Source organism: Sapajus apella, unplaced genomic scaffold (genome assembly GCF_009761245.1).
Source record: "Sapajus apella isolate SASKATOON/1434 unplaced genomic scaffold, GSC_monkey_1.0 scaffold41, whole genome shotgun sequence".
Lineage (NCBI taxonomy): Eukaryota > Metazoa > Chordata > Mammalia > Primates > Cebidae > Sapajus > Sapajus apella.
The window spans coordinates 12867869-12888785 of NW_022436981.1; the positions used below are offsets into that span (position 1 = coordinate 12867869).

A 20917-nucleotide genomic window follows, 5' to 3' on the forward strand; every position below is an offset into this window, starting at 1 on the left:
GCAATTTCAAATTAGAATTTCAGAGCCTTTGGATGACTCAGTAGCAGCTCTGGATGTGATGGCAAAGCCCAAAAAGCTTAGAACTCATCATGAAAATTCCCACCAGAGCAGCTGTACTTTCTTTTGTTTTGTTTATATATTACAACATTTTACTTGAAATATAGAATAAATTTTAAAATCAGGCACAAATAATTAGAAATTATCGAAATCGATGATTCTCTCTCTAAAGTGTTATGATTCAATAGCAGCTTTCATTAAAATAATTGAGAGTATTATATTCAGTGACATTAAATTGGGGTTTATTAATATGAGGTGTCTATAATTTGCCTGGCGTAAAATTGTGTTATCTTTTTACTAAACTCATTGAAATTCAGTACTTCCTGTGCTATCTTTGTCACTAATAGAAATTACATTTATTTTTATATGACACTGCATTTGTGGAAGTTCTCTCAAATTAGGATCTATGATAATCACTACACTGAAATTACAGTATTTTTAGACTCACTTGGATCTTGATATTGACTTCTGCAATAAGGAAGCATATATATTACTTACCACAAATTTAAAACGTATTTTGACAAGTACATTTTAACATACTTCATTTCCTTTGTAATCTTTAAAAAATTTTTGCCCTTAAAATATTATTCTGGGAAGGATTCTATATGAAAGAAGACTAATGGCATAATGCACAGGCATTAACTGGTAAAACAGCTGATATTATTTCATGTTGGAAAAGCAGCTATATGCCCACAAGTGCTTTCTATATTTGTAAGTTATATACCTCAGAAGCTGTATTTGTTTGGCAAAGATTAGCACCATTCACTCTGTGTCTTACATTCAGTTTCTGTGTATCACTGCACTCTAGAAAGGAGTACACTATGTATCACCTTCCTTGAACAGAAAATTGTTATGTTGTTCTCTTCATGTGTTTCATAAGTTTATTTTTTTGTGTTTGTTCTTCTTAAACTCAGCACTTAGATGCTTTACTAAGCATGTGGCTTTTGCTGCCCCAAGATCCCTTCAGCTGCTTCTTCTAATACCATAATTTTCCTTCATGATGCGCCCCTTCTCCACCATCAGTTTCTGTGTTTTGAATAGGATCAACTCCACTACAACCCTGTATCTGTGATACTGGACATAAGGTAAGTTCCTTTTGTAAAACCGATGGGCACTTGACACATCTAGAACTGATGTGACTTAATTCTGCAACTTTAATAAGCAAAGAATAACACTTTCTACTCTGCTTTCTAAGAGACAAGGCTGTTAGCCAAAGGCTTGACATTCATCTTCCCACCAGAAGGAAAGAATGGAACTGGTAGAGAAAAAAGCAGCTAAGAGACAGGAGGAAACAAACAACATAGACCCAGAAGAAACAGTTTAAAACACGGCTGAAATTAATTCTTCCCCTGGACTCTTCAATTATGGTAGTAACCAACTCTGTCTCTAGCTTAAGTCCTTTTAAGATGGCTTATATCAAGAAGAACAATTATCTTGGTAGACGTCATTAGAAAAGTTTAGCCACTCAATCCCTTGAAAAGAAGAAAAGACTGATTAGTTTTATGATATTATAATGCTTCTGTTAGGTAATAAATAAGCCAGCGAATGTAATTTTTTTGTGATGTAAGCCCCTCATATACATACTTTATATTACAGCAAACATTAATACGATCAATACATTTTACAGAGGAGTGAATAACTTCCAATGCTAAGTCACTTATCTTAGCTCTATAGAGAAAAACATTGTTATAATTTTTGTTTGTTGGACTCTAGAGTCTGTGTTCTTTTCATTATGCTTGCTGAAAACAAAATATAGTATAACTTCTCTACTAGTATAAAATAAACACGAACAGTATGCAATCAAAAACTCAATTGCGTAACTGCACTAATACCTCTCTCCCATCCTGCTGTCTTCTTACTTTCTTGCTGAAGTAGCATTTTATATCTTTTAAGGATTCGTTATGGAAATGTCGCCAGGTGATTTAAAAGTAGAAGTCTCATGACACCCCTGGGGAGGTAATGTGCTGTAGGTTTACTTGAAGAAGGGCATATCCAAACTAAGATATAAGATAAATAAGTCCCTCTTGAAACTAGGAAAAAAAAATAGTTGTCAAGTGATGAACACAAATGTGGTTGATTATCCTTCCAGTGGAACACAGAATTTCTGCATCACTGGAAAGAGTATTTTTTTTTTACACTGTAGCTGTATTTGGAGGATATGAGATACTATAGCTGAAGTGGCATAATTTTTAAGCATACTGGGGTTTGTGGCACATGTAATACAACATTCCTTGTTTGGGAAGTAGCTTCCAAGTATGTATGATGTATATTAGGCTAATTCTAGTAGAACTTGAATTTTGCATACATTTTCCAGAGCTACTATGCCTCTCTGCTTTTCCATACCCTCAAATGACATGAATTTGCCTTAATGAGGTAATTAAAATGTGGAAGCTGAGTATGCTTGTGTCTTTGAAAATTTTGGGTCATATTTGGGAGGCTTTGAAGTAGTGTACTATTTTAGTTAAAGAAAATCTTTTTTTATGAATGTGCAGATTATGTATCATTTTATTTTGCTCATGGGCTTTCTTAGAGGCATAATATCCTAATATCCAACACCAGCACACTCAGGAGAATAATTGAATTTGAATATAATTAGAATAGTTCACAGCTTAGGAAACATTGGTGAGGAAATGATGACGTAGGAAGCTGACTTGAATTGGTAATGGTTTTAGGAAGCAAACACAGATGCTGATGCCTTATTCTGGACAGTTACTGTTAAGAAAGTTGTCAGAAGAAACACATCTGCCTTTTTTTTTCCAGGTGAACAGCCGTGAGTTGTCCAGCATGATAGTGCTCATTTTCTTGGGTAAGTGAATAGTGCTTCTGGTTTATCTGAATTACTAATAATACTAATTCTTGTAAACTGAACACCATCACGCTTAAACTTAACAGCAGCTTATAATATGAAGTACCAAGTACATTACAGATTTATACTTTAACATGATTTATTCCTCTTGCAAAAATGTACGCTCACTTTTACTTATTTCTAACTCTATACATAATGCAGAATGTAAAAATTGCATTAATCTCTCGGATTGTTTCTGTGTATAAAGTGACCCAATGATTTTGAGCTATTTATTAGGATTAATGGAATTCACACGTGTTAGAACCTTTTAGAAATAAAACCTTCCAGTATCTGTTTACAAGTTATAAGATGAAAAATTTCTAGCTGTTATCTATTTTATTTGCTTTGAAATTAAATAAAAATAAGACTAATTTAAACCATTCAATTTCCTACAGTGTTAATATTTGCTAACAGTCATTTAGTGAAGTAAAACAACTTAACATTATATCAAAATGCCTCATATTTTGATTAATTTTCATAAGCTAGAGCTGAAGCATGAACTTATTTCTCTTTTATTGGATCCTATGAATGTATTATAAGATGTTGATGAAAAATAACTTATTTTTATTTAATGCAGAATCCAAGAAAATCTATTTTCTAGATGTGTGACTGGAGAATATATTATATCTTTTTTAGCGTTTGGTAGAATCTATAAACTGAATTCAGAAAAGAAATAATTGTAATCTTAGCTGGATAGTGATTTTAAACATATGCCATTTTATGTTTAAGCTGGCATATACCTGATGAATAAAGGCATCATTGTGGGCAAGAAAGCAAAGCGGTGTACTTTAAATTGTGTGGGATATAAAAGGAGAGTCAAATCAAGTCACGGAAGCTTAAGAAGGAGAGAAATGCCTTCTGTATTTTCAGTTTGTCTTTGGTTTAAGTAATACTTTTCCATTATTCCAGAATTTTGCTTTTTGTACTTATTCCTAATACATTTTCTTATTTTTGTACAGATTTTGAATATTTATTTACTTTTTTGTTGTAAAGAGAAATATGGGACACTTTAATTTTTATAGATCAGGCAGCAATATAATGAAGCTCTCAAAACGCATGATAGACTCATTATGACCATAGTTGAAAAGGCAATGGCCTCTTATTTTCATCTTTTATTTCTAAATTAACTTGACACCAGGTTTCATGAAGGAGGGAGATAATTTCTTAACATGGTTAGAACTAAAATTTTTCTATTTGATAGGTTGTATCAACATTTCCCATATTATACTCTTCAGAAAGCTTGTCAACATTATCTAAATGGGGAAATAATGAGGAAAATACCTGTTGGCAAAGAAATGTGGAAAATGATGGACTTTAAAAACTGAGAGCATTTAATAGGACAATGAACCCTATACTTCTTTAAAATAGTGATAAAATTTGCAACACTATACATCTTAATAATTTTAAAATAGAAGTTATTTTTCATGGAGCATTTCAGGAGAATTCTTAAAAAAATCCTAGGTTAAATACGAAAACACAAATCATAGGAATGAATAAGACAGATTTTGGAAATGTAAAGTTATATTTTTAATTCTTGTGGAGCAAATCATTGAGGTGGTTTTCTTAGCTGATTAAATATTTTGTCTGAGTAGAAGGTACGAGAAATCCAATAAAATAATCAATTAAGTAGCTTATTAAAAAAACAAAAATGTTAAAGGAAATAAAACATATTTGGGAAACATAACATGTAGAATTTCTAAGTGATCATTACTCTGAAGTACTGATGAGGTTTTGATGATATATCCAGAAGATTGTCACTTATAAGATGCTTGAGGGAGCTTTTCACAGGATATAATGATTAATGGCAAATAAAACGCCATTTTCTTATAAGTTTATGACTTCAAATTCCTATTTCTGTGTTTCTGGAAAACTGGATTTGGCAAAGTATCTTTGGGCTAGGATCAAAAGGGTCCTATTTTTCTGTTTCTGGGCTTGCCGACTAAGGAAAACAAGGGCTTGACTAAATGAGGTTGTCCATGAACACAAGAGAAAACAGAAAGCTGATATGTCCATTTCCACTCCAGCCCTCAGCAAGAAAAATGTTGCCAAGCTACACCCATGGGCCTAATCTCCAAATGCAGTGACCCAGCAAGTAGTACACATGGTCCAATCAGTTGTCTTGGATTCTTCTTATAAGATGATATTTGGAAAGAGGTAAGATTTAAAAAGAAAAAGATTTTAAGGCCTTACTTGAAGTCTATCACTCTACATTGTCACAGGTGATTCATAATTAACAACAGCATTTAAAAATTCAAATAGGCATTTAGTTATAGCTTGACTCTCTTGGTGACAGTTACTGTAACTGTCTCTGTAACACAATTGCGATCCCCATATTTTTTTTCTATTAATCGCTTTGGCTAGTGTCACTTAATATGTTTGCAGAGTCAATTTGACTAACTTGTATAACATATTAAATTAACATTTCTGTTTCCTTGATTGTTTTTAGAAAACTTGCTGAAACCATTTCTCTTCTAGCAAAAATAACTTGTAAATATCTGGAAGGTATTATTTTTAGATGTTATCAGTCATTTACATATCTCATATATAAACAACTAATAAGTTGAATATAAGTCAGTATACATGTATTAGATACTCATAGGTTATCATTGTGTTTGGTGGTGAAAATACAGTTATAAATTATCCTTAATGTCTGCCCAGGTAAATCTGTGCAGTACAGTGGTGTGGAGATAAGCATGTGAATATACACACTGCAGAACAGTAAATCCTGTAATTGGGAGATCCCCACGGTTCTAGTAAAATGGATTAAAGATGTCAAATTCAGTTTGAGTGTGGAAAAATGCGAGTATGGAATTCAGGTAAAGTTTCCTGAAAATAGATAATGATTGTGTTCAGATTTAAACAACAAAAAGGGTTATTCCAGAAGAAAAAGAAAAGGAATACTTAACATGGACCAGACGGTAAGTATGCGGCATGGATCATTTGGAAAACGATAAACGCTTGAGGCCTTCCAGATTGCACATGGTAAGGAATATGAGAGCCTTGATATGAGAAATCATTTAAAAGATATAAACAGAAAAATGGCAACACTAGAATAGTGCATTAGGTAGATTAGGAGTTATAACTTACTTGAATAATGTTCTGAATAAGATTCGAACTAGAGGCTAACTGGCTAATGAGTTAAAAAATGCTCAAAGTGAAAGTCAACCAAATTTAGCAAGAATGAATATGGGAGAGTGAAGTTGAGGATGGAAAGTAGTCTACCACAAAACCAAGATTTCTATTTGCTTATGTTAATTGTGGCATGAATTGTAGATGGAGTAGAGTGGTTCACAGCAGAACAAGGATGGTGAAGACCATGTTAAAGTGTTTCTGAAACATTCAGGTAGAGATAACAATTACATATCTGACTGGAGCACTGGAAGTACTGAGATTGAATTACACATTTGAGAATCATCAGACTAAAGATTTTACTTCAAACCCTAAGAGTACATGGAATTTTCTGCAGAGAATATATAAAATGAAAATAGAAAAGCTCTGATAAGAGAACCTAAGCTAAAATTACACTTTACCAGAAGAATAAAATGATCTGGGAAGAATTTTAGCTGTGGACAGAAAATACAAGGTAGATAAATATCAAGAGAACAAGAAGGCTGGACTGCCAAAGGAAGAGTTTCAAAAACAAAAAGTCATCAAAATGCTCAACGGTGACATGAAGTCTTAAAACCTTTAAGTTGGATTTTAAAGGGGTAGAGACATTTTTTAAGAGTAGTTTTAATGGAACAATAGTAAAAAAAAATATAAGTTAAGAATAAAGAGATGATGAGAAGGTAAAATGAAAAAATTTAACTTATTCGTTTAAAAATCTTAAGAACAAATATAGATCTACAGCTAAAGAGGAGGTTAAGATTATTCTGACAATCAGTAATTTCACTACATGTTATTTTCCATAATTCTGCCCTTTATCATTAATAATCTAGATTTGAAGAAAATGGATGCCATGCTGACATTACAAACTTGTTTTTATTGTTGTTGTTATTCAAGCTGTGGGCCTGAGCTTGGAAAATGAATACACTTCCCAAAGCAATAATTGCACATATTTAAGAGAGCAATGCTTACGCGACGCAAACGGATGTAAGCATGCTTGGAGTGTAATGGAAGATGCCTGCAGTGATTCAGGTAAACAAGTTACTAAAAATGCAGTCAAATTATTTATTTTCATGAAAATAAAAATAAGATTTGATATTTTGTGATTATCCTAGGCACTAAGGTTTTCTCTAAGTATCTTATTCAATCTTGACATCAAATTGATTCACTTTTAATTATGTATTAGCAAATTTAATTACAAAATGATTTTCTTAATTACTAATGGGCTTTAATTACTGATACTGAGAGCAGTGTTATTCAAGATTTCAGATAATTTCTTACCTCTCTCACCATGTATAATGCTATAATTTTATGCATGCTTCTCAGAACCATGGCAGCATTTTTTCAAACGAAAGATTATTTTGATTATATGTCATGATAAAATAGAGAAAATAAAAGTTGCTTTAATAATAATTGTTGTGTATTTGTCCATGTATAATGTACATTTTATATTCTTGAAACTTATATACAGTATTTTCAATTCTATGTCAAGAACAAGTAAAACTATGGTTTTGGTTTTTAACTTTTCCTACCTTTCAAATGTTTGAGGCAAGGTTCAAGAGTTGAGAATGTGAAGATTGGAGAGTGACTGGTATTTTCTTAAAAAGAAAAAATATATATATTTTGAATATTCAAATAGATAAATAAGCATTGAATGACAGCATTGTAGTAAAACTTCTTTTATTAAAAGCAAATAGAATAAACTGACTATATGGTACAACATAGTTTATACAGTAGAACACTGTTATACAGTGTAAATTCAAAGGCATAATTTATTTGCTCAAAGTACCAACTTTAAGATGAGGACAGAGGATGACAAAAATAATTTATTTGTTTTGTTGATTAAACTTCTTGCTACATTTTATAAGGCAGTTTAAAATATGTTGTCAAAGTATTATATTTCATTGTCACAAATTGTAACTTATTTATTAATTTTAGTGTACAAATTGCAAGTTGTTTGCAGTAATATTTGCGTAATTATTTTATATATAAAGCTGAAATATACATATTCTCAAAGGTACAACTGAAATAAACTCAAGTAGTTTTAGTCAGAATAATAAAAGAAAAATTTCAGGTAGAGGAGTATATATTTTTAAATTAATGCAGAAAAATGAAATATTGGTAATTATGAAAGACTTATTCACTTATTCAATAATACTTACTGAGTGCTATGTTCCAGAACCACATAATTTTTAATGATAAATTTAAAACCACCTGCACATCTCTTACTATAGCCTTCGAATGACATGAAAATAAAATAACAGATTAAGACAAAATAGCTGATGAAATAGATAAGCAGACAAAATGTTAAGATTAAAGAGCATTCTGGTCACCTAGGGTGGGAATAGCCTTATTTTTACTGAAAAGCAAGAAATGGCATTCTAAGTAGGAACAAAGCTATTTTAAAATGCAGAAAATTTTAGTATAGAAAGTACATTATGGAAAATATTCAATGAAAATAGATGTTTTTCTTAAAAAGTCACTTATATGGATGTCCTATTGTAACCCCAGATAATCTTACTATATTAATTATTCAGATTAATATGTTAAAAGTACTTTAGGGAGGAAGAATCCAAAATTATAATCAGATTAATATCTATAATGTTATGTTTTTGATTGTGAGATCCAGGTGACACCTGTAAGATGAGGAATTCATCATACTGTAACCTGAGTATCCAGTACTTAGTGGAAAGCAATTTCCAATTTAAAGAGTGTCTCTGCACTGATGACTTCTCTTGTACTGTGAACAAACTGCTTGGAAAAAAATGTATCAATAAATCAGGTAATATTTTGTTATAAGAAATGTTTATAATCATGAAAAAGAAAGCCACAATTTCAAAATTCATATCTATGTAATCTGATTAATTTTTTTTGTAATTCGATTAATTCATTTCAAAGTTTTATTATTTTTAGAATTTTGTTGGTACATAGCAGTTGTATATATTTGTGGGACACATGAGGTTTTTTGATACAGTTTTTGATGTACCTTGGGATTTTGTGAGGCATTAGACCTCAGTAAACACATGACATATTTCTTAAATTGCTAACCACAATTTTAAGCTTCATTTAAGTCATTAGCATTATAGATTGACTCACTCAATTCTTATATTTGTGGGGTTTATTGTGGCTTTGCACAACACCTGGATGATATAAGACAAATAAGATATTATCCTTGTGGTTAAGGAACTCAGAGTCTACCAGGAGAAATAAAAATTTAATTGCTAGAGTTACTTGCCTTTGCATAGGAATATTTAATCAGGCTAATGCACTGGAGTAGTGGTGATCAGCTAGTCTGGTACATTTTGTACCCTCAAAATGTACCTTTGAGGGTACAAAAAAGACATTCCAAGAGAAGTGCAAGATCAAACAGTTCTAAAGTGAACAGTTTTTAGTCTATAATGTCCCTATGTACTATGAAAAGTAGTCAGCTGAGGAATGCACCTGTTATCATAGAGTCCTAATCTCTTCTTTTATAATCAACCTTCTCTCACTTTATAAGAGGCAGATTTACCTCTCATCTCCATGGAATGATCTCATCGTCCAACCCATTTAATCATTCCTGGTGAGCTGATTAGACAATTTTCTGTTCCATAATTTTGCCTTTTCCAGAATATCAACAATTGAAGTTATGCAACATGTAGCCATTTTAATTCAGTATATTTTATTTAACATAATACATTGGAGATTCATTTATTTTTCTCATGCACAAGTTGTTTTCTCTTGACGAGTAGTATTTCATTGTGTGAGTATACCACAGATTGGTTATCCGTTCATTATTGAAAGTAAACTGCATTATTTCCAGGTTTTCAGGGATTAAAAATAAGGCTGCTATAAATATTCATATACAAGACTCATACGAACATAAGTTTTATTTCACTTGGGTATGAAATTGTGGGGTCACATGGTAAGTATGTACTTAATGTTACCAAAAGCTTCTAAACTGTAATTCAGATTTAATGTAACCATCAATGTATAAAATTTCCCGTTGCCTCAAGTCCCCAATAACACTTTTATTTTTTGCCATTCTAATATATATTTAGTGGTATCACATTAAGGTTTTAATTTATACTTAATGTTGAGCATATTTTTATGTGCTATGTGCCATCTATCTTATTTGGTAAAATATTTTTTCAAACTTTTGCCCATTTTTAAATTGGTTTTGGTTATTGCATTGAGTTTTGAGAGTTGTTTCTGTATGTTGAATAGATTTTTTTTAATCTGAATTTCTGCTTTGTATGTTTTTAGTCTGTGTCATTATTTCCTTGAGTGTCTTAAAAAACAGAATTTTTAAAAAATGGTGAAATTCAGTTGATTTTTTTCATAGATCATACTTTTAATGTTGTAGCTAATAAACATTTCACCAATTCGCATTAACAAAAATTTTCTCATATAATCTCGAAATAATGTAGTTTTCGGTTTTATATTTAAGCCTATGTTACATTATGAGTTAATTTTTGTATGCAGTACAAGATACAAGTCAGATTTTTTTTTTCATGCAGATATTTAATTGTTCCATTCACATTTGTGGAAAATAATAACAGTTTTAGTTTTCTCAAAAGTCATTTGGCCATGTATTGGTGGCTCTATTTCTAGACTTTCTATTCCATTCCATTGAATTAATTCTGCACTTTTGCAAATATTCTACAGTCTTACTGTAGCTTCACAGAAAGTCTTGAAATCAAGTAGTGTGATTCCTTCAACTGTTATTTAAAAAATAATTTTGGCTATTTATTTGTCCTTTTAAAAATATTTACCTGTTTTTGTTGTTGTAGTTACTGTTTTTGAAAGGGCCTTGCTGTGTTACCCATGCTGGAGTGTAGTGGCCCGATCTTGACTCAGTGCAGCCTCTGCTTCCTGGATTCAAGCAATTCTCATGCCAAAGTCTTCTAAGTAGTTGGGATCATAGGGGTGTGCCACCATGCCACACTAATTTTTGTATTTTTAATAGAAACTGGCTTTCGCCATGTTAGCCAGGCTGGTCTCTAACTCCTGGGCTCAGGTGATCTACCCACCTCAGTTTCCAAAACTGCTGAGATTACAGGTGTGCACCACCTGGCTGGTCCACTTTGCCTTTCCATAAAAATTTTAGAATCAGATTGTCAATGTCTGCAAAGAAATCCTGCTGACCTTTTAACTGGATTTACCTTGAAATTATAAACCAATTTACTATGTTGAGTGTTCAGATCCATTAATATGATATATTTCTCCATTTATTTTAACTTTATTGATTTAATTCATTGTTTTCAATATATAATTCTTGCACATTTATTTTAGGCTTCTACAAACACATTTCGCTTTTTGGTACTGTTGTAAATGGTAATTTATTTTACATCCTAACTCTCTGTTGATTATAGCGATTATATAGAAATACAATCAACTTTTATACATGGACCTTACTCTATGACTGGCTAAATGCAACTATTAGTTGCTGTTGTTGTTTTTTGTTTTTTGGGTTTTTTTTGGTAGAATCTTCAGGAAATTCTACAGAAGTAGTCTTGTCATCTACAATAGAGTTTCACTTTTCCCTTTCCAATCTGTAGTCTTTCTCTTTCATTTATTTTCCTTGCTTTATTACCCTGACTAGAGCTTTCAGTATATTAAATAGAATTGTTAAAAGTGGGCATCCTGTCTTTTCACCTGTCTTAGGAAAAAGACATTCAGCTTTGTACCATAAAGAGTGTGTGTGTGTGTGTGTGTGTGTGTGTGTGCGCGCGCACACATGTGTGTGTTCTTTGCAGGTTCTCTTTATCAGGTTGAGGAAATTCCTGTATATTTCTTTTATATTTCTGGTTTTCTTTGTTTTTACAATCATAAATGGATAAATAAATGCTGAATTCTGCAAATGCTTTTTTTCTTTATTACTGTTAATTACTTCAAACATTCATCTTTTCTTTTTCTTGGGACTATTCCAATATTTCTGGCAATTTCAAAATATATAGTAAATTAGTGTTAACTATAGTCCCTCTGCTGCACTATCAAGTAGTAGAACTTATTCCTTCTTTGTTACTGTGGATTTGTACCCATTAACCAACTTCTCTCCATTTCTCCTCCCCCATATCCTGCCAAGTGTGATCACATTTTTTTCCTTTAGTTTTTCATATGGTGAAATTTATTATTTGATTTTTGACTGCTGTTCCAGCCCTTCAATTCAAGGCTAAATTCTGTTCAATCATGGTGTATTATTCATTTTGTTTTTCTGGATTCAACTGCTAATATTTTGTTTAAATAACTATGTTCGTGAAGTATATTGGCATGTTGATTTGTTTTCTTATAGTGTCTTTGTGTGATTTGGTATCTAAATTATGCTGACCTTGTAAAATGAACTGGGAAGGATTTCTTCCTGTTCAGTATTCTGGAAAAGTATAAAAAGAATTGGTATTATTCCTTCCTTACATGATTGATTTCATTAGCCAGGAAAGATATCTGGCCCATGCTTCATTAAAAGGTTTGAAAATATAAATTCAATGTGTTCATTTGTTGTAAGACTATTCTTGCTATCTATTTCTTTATGGGTGAGCTTTGGTAGTTTGTGTCTTTCATCTGTTGAATTTATTTTGGATTTTTATTCTTTAAGTTTTCAATTGACTCTTTCTTTCTGGTTTCTCTCAACAAAGATGCTGCTAGCATTTCCTAATTGTGCTTTTTAATGTCTGTAGCAGTTGCAGCAATGTCCTTTTTATGTTTATATATTGATAATTTGTATCTTTCCAATTTTGCTATTTACTGTTTCTTTGTGTGTAAGTCTGATTTGATTTTAAGGTGCTCCCCATTTTCTTGCCATTTAACCTAAAACCCTGAACCACTGATTTGAGATTTTATTCTTTCCTCATGTAAGCATTTAATACTATGAATTTCCTTCCAAGTACTGATTTAGCTATAGCCACATATTTTGGTATGTTGTTTTAATTTCTATTTATGTCAAAATATTTTCTTCTGTTCCCTGCAACCTCCTTCTCCTGGGTTCAAGCTATTCCCCTGCCTCAGTCTCCCAAGTAACTGAGATTACAGGTGCACACCACAATGCCAAGCTGATTTGGTATATTTAGAAGAGACAGGGCTTTGCTATGTTGACCAGGCTGGTCTTGAACTCCCGACCTCAGATGATCCACTTTCGTCGGCTTTCCAAAATGCTGGGATTACAGGCATGAGCCACTGTGCCCAGGCAGAAGGTTGTTTAATTTCCTAATATCTGGGATTTATCAGCTATTTTTATTATTGATTTCTGATTTAATTTCAGTATCATCATATAACATATTTTGCATGATCTCAATTGTTAATTAAAATAATGGCCAAAAATCACCTATACAATGTGATCATGGTATAGTCATCTGTAAGGATACACACATACACACCAGAAACACAATGTCAATTATATGATGTGATACATGCTACACACATGATAAGGATACACACACACACACACACACACACACACACACATAGACAAAGTACTAAAAGCCATAGAGTATGAAATAATGGTGACTCAGAAGACTTCACAGAATTGTCAGACTTGGGCCTTTTAGGGTAGGTTAGGTTTCATTAGGGAGGCAAAATAAAATGGGTATTTTAAACCGAAGAAATAGAATGAAGAGGCGAACATTTGGGGAGCAACAAACCCCTTGTTAAGCTGGCTAGCCGAATGGAAAAATATTTGATGACCCTTGAAAAAAAACAGATATTTATGAAAAGGAGGAAAACTGAACTTACATATATTTGTAAAGAGATTAGATTTCAAACTGTTGTTATGAAGAGTTGTTACATATTTTAAATAGAGGATTATATCATCAGTTTCTCAAAAGGTATTACAGGCAGTAAGGTAGGAATGTGGGGGGTGGGCAGAGAAAGATGCAGGTCAGGAATACCACTAAAAAGCCATCAAAATAATTTGAGATAGAGGTGATGCATGCCTGAACTAACACACTGTTCCTGAAAATTATAATAAAACTCCTGGTGTATTTATGAATAATAATCAATAGGAATTGGTGACCAGTTGGATATGAGGAGTTTAAATGTATTAAGCATAATCTCCAGGTGGCTAGCCTGGAACAAGGGGATTGCTACACACTGAACCAAGAAATAAAAACTTGTACAGGACTGTGGACAAAAGTGATGAGTTGTATTCTGAAAACATTGCATTTGAGGCATGTTTTGGAATATTCGAGTCAGGAATATTAGTATTTTTTTTTCTAACTTTGCAATGATTAAAAAAGTCTAAAAAATGTAAAGGAACATGTCTCATCAAGCTGGCATTGGGAAGCAGGGATCTTGAGGAGAGAAATCTAAAATAGAGATACAGAAGTTTATAAGTAGATACAAAACATAAAGGAGAATAAGGCTGTCTAGGAAAAAACACACAGGGAGGAGAAAAATATTTTCAGAACAATTTTATGATATAGTTGAAGAGGCCAAAAAGAAGTTTTTAAAGACAGGAAAAGAAGTTACAAAGAGTGGAATTTTTGATGCTGGTGAAAGAGAGGACCTCATTTAACCTAAAGACACCTACACCACACAACTGTACGTGGGGAATTACAGCTTCAACGTATAAATTTAGGGGGTATGGGACAAACATCCACAACAGTGAGTGAGGCTGTGGTTTACTTTTGCCTACAGAGTAGTTTATTGAATGTATTTTAGTCAGTGGCACAGCCTTACTGATCAGACCCAATTCAGAGGTATTAATCCATAAATCATGTTCAGCCTAGACTTCTGTACCTGTTACAAAAGCTATGCGATTTACTGGGATCTGCTTACTGGGATTTTATTAAATATGGAATAGTATCACAGAAGTTGGAACCTCCAGATCTTCCTCAGAGAGATAGGATGATGGGTGGCATCAGGAAGAAAGAGTGATTCTCAAGCTGGGGCTTGATCAATTAACCAAACGAAAAACAATGCCTAGTGAGAATAACTTGGACAATGTAAGGAGTCTGGAAGGCCGTGACACACCTGGGGGCAGAAGTAAGTTTCTTGTGATAGTACCATCTTATATGTGCACTAGACTAGTAGGTAGAAAATAAGAACAAGCAGCTCAGATTAGTACACAATCATGAAGGGGCATTTATGCCATAACAGAAGTTAATACCTTAATATCCAATGAAAACATAATAATTTTCCCTTTAAAATGAACATCATATCATCTGATTCCCTCACCACTTTATGAATACATTAATGTTCCTTCTGTTTTCTTTTGGTTTAATTCTATATGTCTATATTTCCTTCTAGGCTATGAGATGCTTGATGACAGGGACTGCAGATTTGCATCCTCAGTTTGTCACCTGGTACATAGTAGGGAGCCAACCAATGTTTCTTTAAAGATCTTGAAATTAGATGAACACTGAGTTCATTTCCATTGATGAAATTTTCCAATACTATAATTTTAATTCCTAAGAACTCTCGGAGGGTAAGATAATCAGAGATGGGATTGGTTTTAAAATTGTATTCAAATTAATTCAAACTACCTTACTTACGAGGGTTTTTATGTTGGGCGGGGGTGGGAGATGGTGCTCAGAAAATATTCCTTCTGTTTTTTTCTCTCCAGTCAGTGTCCACTGTTTGTTTACTCTGTGCACACCATTGAGTCACTAGCATTTGTTTAAGTCTTGAAGTAACTGAATCCTCAGAGTAGGGATGTTTATCTCACTTGAATGATATTTCAGAGGCTTATTTTCTTCCTCTATACCATACTAATTTTGAATAACAAGGCTTAAATAAGTGTTAGACAACCTTGTATATACTTTTGCTTGAATATATGTGGGCTTTATTCATTTATAAATGTAGCCCACGTTTTCCTAGGAAATTTAGAAAGTTGTTCAATAATGAAATAGTTTTTTTGTTTTCCTTCTAGATAACATAAAAGAGGACAAATTCAAATGGAATCTAACTACACCTTCCCATCATGGTAATGTTTATACGTTATTATTTTGATTGGCATTGCAAATACTTGACAATATAATTTAAAATGCAGTTACCATACTTCTTAAAGATACATTAATACAAAATAAATTATGTGGTTTAACAGTTCTAATATAACAAAATGCAACAAAATCATTTCATTTCTTCTGCTAATGATGATATTAAAGCAACTACTTTGCCCATTCATTATCAATTTATAGATGTGCTAAGAAATACTTAATAATTAAAACCAAATAGTAGGTTGGGCATGGTGGCTCATACCTGCAGTCCTAGCATTTTGAGAGGCTGAAGTTGGTGGATCCTTTGAGCCCAGAAGTTTTAGACCAGCCTGGAAAACATGGCAAAACCTTGTCTCTACAAAAACAAAAATCAAAACTTAGCTGGGCATGGGGGCATGTGTGCCTGTGATCCCAGCTCATTGGGAGGCTGAGGCAGGAGGATCACTTGAGCCAATGAGATGGAAGTTACTGTGAGCTGAGATCATGCCACTATGCAATAAGACCTTGTCTCAAAAAACAAACAAAAACCCAAATACTAGATATTGATTACATTTCACGGATATTTGTGATCCTATAAGTTATTTGGCACCAACTGTTTTGTGCATGCTTGTGTATATGTAGAAATATAAACATTTATATATGCTAGAATAACTGTGTGGACCCTCTATTCAAGATTCCCCTCACAAAAATGTACAGCAGAACAAGAATCATTTTGCCTTGAGCCAATGAGCTAACCATAAGCTATATAGTTCAAATGCAGTATCTGAAGATTTATTGTTTACATTTGAAAACCTTGGACCAGGAGATTTTTTCTTCAGCTCACTTTTGGCCCTACACACTTCCCATCACTCTGGATCACAATATCCCATGTAGATGAAAGATGATTCCAATAAGTCTACTATGTCTCAGTAAATTTATACTTGTTCTAAAAAATGTAATGTTTGCCAAAAATAGGACATTGGTACATCATTGTATTTTGCTCATAGACGTCTCACAGTGTTTTATAGATTCTGTATGTACAGTTTTGTATTTACTTTTCCACAACCTGGGCATATCATTGCTTTCAGGATTCAAAAGGATGTGGTCCTGTTTGGAAGTGGCAGAGGCATGTGTAGGGGATGTGGTCTGTAATGCACAGTTGGCCTCTTACCTTAAAGCTTGCTCAGCAAATGGAAATCCGTGTGATGTGAAACATTGCCAAGCAGCCATACGGTTCTTCTATCAAAATATACCTTTTAACATTGCCCAGATGTTGGCTTTTTGTGACTGTAGTCAGTCTGATATACCTTGTCAGCAGTCCAAAGAAGCTCTTCACAGCAAGCCATGTGCAATGAACATGGTTCCACCCCCTACTTGCCTCAGTGTAATTCACAGCTGCCAAAATGATGAATTATGCAGGTGGGTAAAAACACTCATATCTTACTTTCTTATTTTGGCACCTTATTTGTTACAGTCTAGTCCTAACACTTGATCTCATTACATTAGCTAGAGTTCCCACCATGATCCAATACAGTGTAAATAAAGCCAGACAATTCATATTTTTTTTGAATCTGTGGTATATGTACAGTATTGTCTTTGAAATTCAAATGCAGAATGGATTTTTGAAATAAAAAATTCGGTATGTCAAAATGTGGTAGCCATGAAATGGTATTATAAAAATTACATATTCAAGTTAGACTAATGAATTGGTTAATATACCTGACTTATGTATCAGCTTTTTAAATTGTTTCTTGGTTTAATTACATATAGCTTTTATAAATATTATTTTGGCAGGAAGACCCTTCAAAGTTCAAAATAAATTCTTTCTGTCTCAGGCTGGAGAACAGGAAGAAGAAGGGAGCTTAAATACTCACAAGAGTGGTGTAAGGTCAGAGATAACCAGGTCCACACATACTTGTATCTTTTCACGATGTTAGGCTTTAATTAATACTGTTCTATCACAAAAGCCACAAGCTACATGGAATTCCCAAAGAGGCAATCTCCTTACTACTTCTCATTCACTTTGTTGTCAGAGCCATAAGCACACAGGCTCAAGCCACTCCACAAATCAGTCAATATTGCAAACCATACATAATAGTATAGTTAATCAATATGTAAGTGTTATGGGTTAAACATTCCACAACAAAGTAATATTTAACATTAAAAGGGACAGAGAAGATGGTTAATGAACCAGTCCAGGAAGAGTGACAAAAGCAAAAAGATTCTTCTGGTCTTAACTGGGCTGTCCATTGATCCCGCAACGAAGAGTCTTTGATGTAGGCAGAATCGTTGGCAGTAGATGCTGGGTGCTTATCATGAGCAATGGAAAGACAGCGTCAGGTAAGATGGCCATTTTGAGCTGCCGAAGTCCTGCTCTCTTTATGGCCAGAGTCCTCTTGAGAGGACAGATAGTGGAAGAGAATGCTTGTTTATACCCTTATGTGGTCGGATGCCGTCTAGTTTATTTAGCAAAACATTTTGTTCCTGTTGGAAAAGCGCCCTATGAAATGTAAGATGGAGTCTTTTTTGGAATTACTTATGTCAAGGATGCTCTATACAAGTATGGTTTGGACAATCTAGCACACATGTATACCATGATTGTAGGAATGTACTTATTCTCCTCTTTCCAACCTCACACCTCTGATTCCTGGGGGAGTAATGTTAGTTGTTTATTTATTAATTCAAAAAAGTTAATCAAGCACCTACTTCTACTCTAGGCAGTGGTGAATAAGAGAAACAAATGCATATGGATCTTATAGTCCAGGGAGAAGACAGACACTAAATTTAAAAATGTATATGTTGTTTTAAGGCAATGAGCACTCTGGAGTTTAAAAACGAACAGAATAAAAGGAATTGTGAATGGGCTCAAAGAGTTGCAGGGTAAATGGGGTAGTCCTAACAGGAAGCATTTTACTATACTTGAAGTGAGAAAATGGGCCTCTCTCAGTAGGTAATCTGAGAGAAACGATACTAAGCAAACTGACCAGCCGGTGCTGAGGAAAACATACACATGTCATGTCAGAAAAGCAGTGAGGGTAGAATGTGCAAAGGGGAAAGAAAGAGAGGATGAGGTGAGAGATTTAACTGAGTGGGTGCAAACAAGCCTTTATCATATAAGGGCTTGTGGGACACTGCCTAGGACTTCAGACATGTAGGTGGCTCAGTGTGTGATTTATCATATTTGTCCGCTTGTTTCAACTACTGACAAAAGAGAAAAACATAATGACATCAACTTCCTGAAGGTTTTTAGTAATCTTCTTTCTTTTAGCTTTTTAACTATGTCTGCTCTCATTCTCAGTCACTCTAACTTAGTTCCAGATCTTATAAACAGTTGTTAAAAAGAACTGCTTCCTTATAGCACACATTCTATGAAATTAGTGATAAGGAGCTAAGCAGAGTCCTAGAGCATTGACATATTTCTTCAACTCGTCACGTAGGATACCAAAGTTCTTAAAATTTTATTCAAGAATTTTTCATGCAAATATGTGTTAGTTATTTTAAGGCTTATTATTTTTCTTGAGTGAATAATAAAGGCAGTGAAAAATTTTATAATGCAACTTAAGTTATTCAAACTCATTTATCATCTCAAAAATCCTTATTAGATGTGATTTCTTTTTACTTATTTTAACATCCCTAACATATTTGAAATAAATATTAAGGTCAATGACAAAGACATTTGTCATAATTAAGGTCCCAACAGGTGGGGATTTTTTGTTATTGTACATAAAATAATGGTATCACCTAAAATCAATGAAATATGGTAAACATATTTGATTACACTACTTTTCTCACATCAAAGAACTAAAACTATTACTGTCCTGCCTTTCTAATGATCATATTCCTACATCAACAAACCTAATAATATATTAACCAGCCAGGGCCAGAGGACGCCGTTGTTTTAATAGCTATCACTGTAAAAATATCAGATTTATTCACAGGTGGGTACCCCGCTTTGCCTGATTCCAGTGCCAGGGCTTTAGATATGCTATCCAGTTATCTGGAAGCCGTTAGCATTCAACCTTCAAAGCATGCTGTTTCTGAGTAGACACATCAAAGAAAGTATTTTAATAGCAAGTGATGGCTCTGCTTCTACAGTCCTTGAGAATTCCTGTGATAGACTCTGAACCACACACTCTTACACTAACCTCCCCTTGGTATCAATACCTTCTCAGATGAACTGACATAGAGTTCATAATTTTCCCCAATAAAGACTCCCAGGTTTAACCACCTTTTCAAAATATTTGGTGTGGGGTCTGGAATGGGATAAGCATTCAAAAAACATCATCTCCCTTCCTCTCACTTTTGAATATTGTACACTTAATTTTTATATTGTAAGGTACATATACATATTTCTTCACATGTAATTTCTTTCTTAGATTAGTTCAAGAGTAAGGACTGTGTGTCTTCAATTTCCTTTCACTATGTGCAAATAGTCCCTTAATGAGTACTTTAGAGAGGTGACAGAAATGTTATATAATATTAGTAGTCAATGTGAAAAGACAAATCCTATCATTTTCCCAAGCAAATTTTGCCTTAGGGAGATTTCTAGCATTTATATTAAATTATTGTTAATGTAATTCACATGAAAAACATATCTCCAAGTGGCAAACCACTTCAATGAGAATATTAAGCCCTTTATGATACTTACCTTTTTTGCAGAAGTGCCTGTATATAGGCAAAGCAGGGCACTTCAGCTTTAAAATATAATTTCTGTTCCTGTTCCAGATTTTTCAATTCATGATGGAATTTGGAATTCCTTTATTTTTTAAAAGCCAAAGAGGACAATTTAAGAACCATTTAATTTTCTCTAGTACAGATACCCTCTCAGAGGTGAGATTATGTCTTGCCAATTACACAAAAGCCTGGGTATTTACAGAAAATTATAATCCATGATATTTTCATATATTAACTCAAAAAAGTAATAACAAGGTATTTGCTTGGAAAATATTCTAAATACTTTTAAACAGGTATGTGTTCTTATTTATTTAAAACAGATGGCATCATCTTATATACTTCTCTG

General features: G+C 33.3%; 1 protein-coding gene across 2 annotated transcripts in view; it reads left to right on the forward strand.

The window, feature by feature from the left end:
• Nucleotides 1-1256: 1256 nt before the first annotated feature.
• GFRAL (GDNF family receptor alpha like) overlaps nt 1257-20917 on the forward strand; it is a 60868-nt gene continuing 41207 nt past the window's right edge. The window contains exons 1-7 of one of the 2 annotated variants that reach the window (XM_032299744.1): nt 1257-1424; nt 2818-2863; nt 4927-5056; nt 6905-7039; nt 8637-8789; nt 15852-15905; nt 16986-17316. In XM_032299744.1, coding sequence (XP_032155635.1) covers nt 7015-7039; nt 8637-8789; nt 15852-15905; nt 16986-17316 — 563 coding nt within the window. In that variant the 5' untranslated portion in view covers nt 1257-1424; nt 2818-2863; nt 4927-5056; nt 6905-7014. Of the gene's footprint in view, nt 1425-2771; nt 2864-4926; nt 5057-6904; nt 7040-8636; nt 8790-15851; nt 15906-16985; nt 17317-20917 lie in introns of those variants that run through there. The other variant, XM_032299745.1, reaches the window with a different exon arrangement.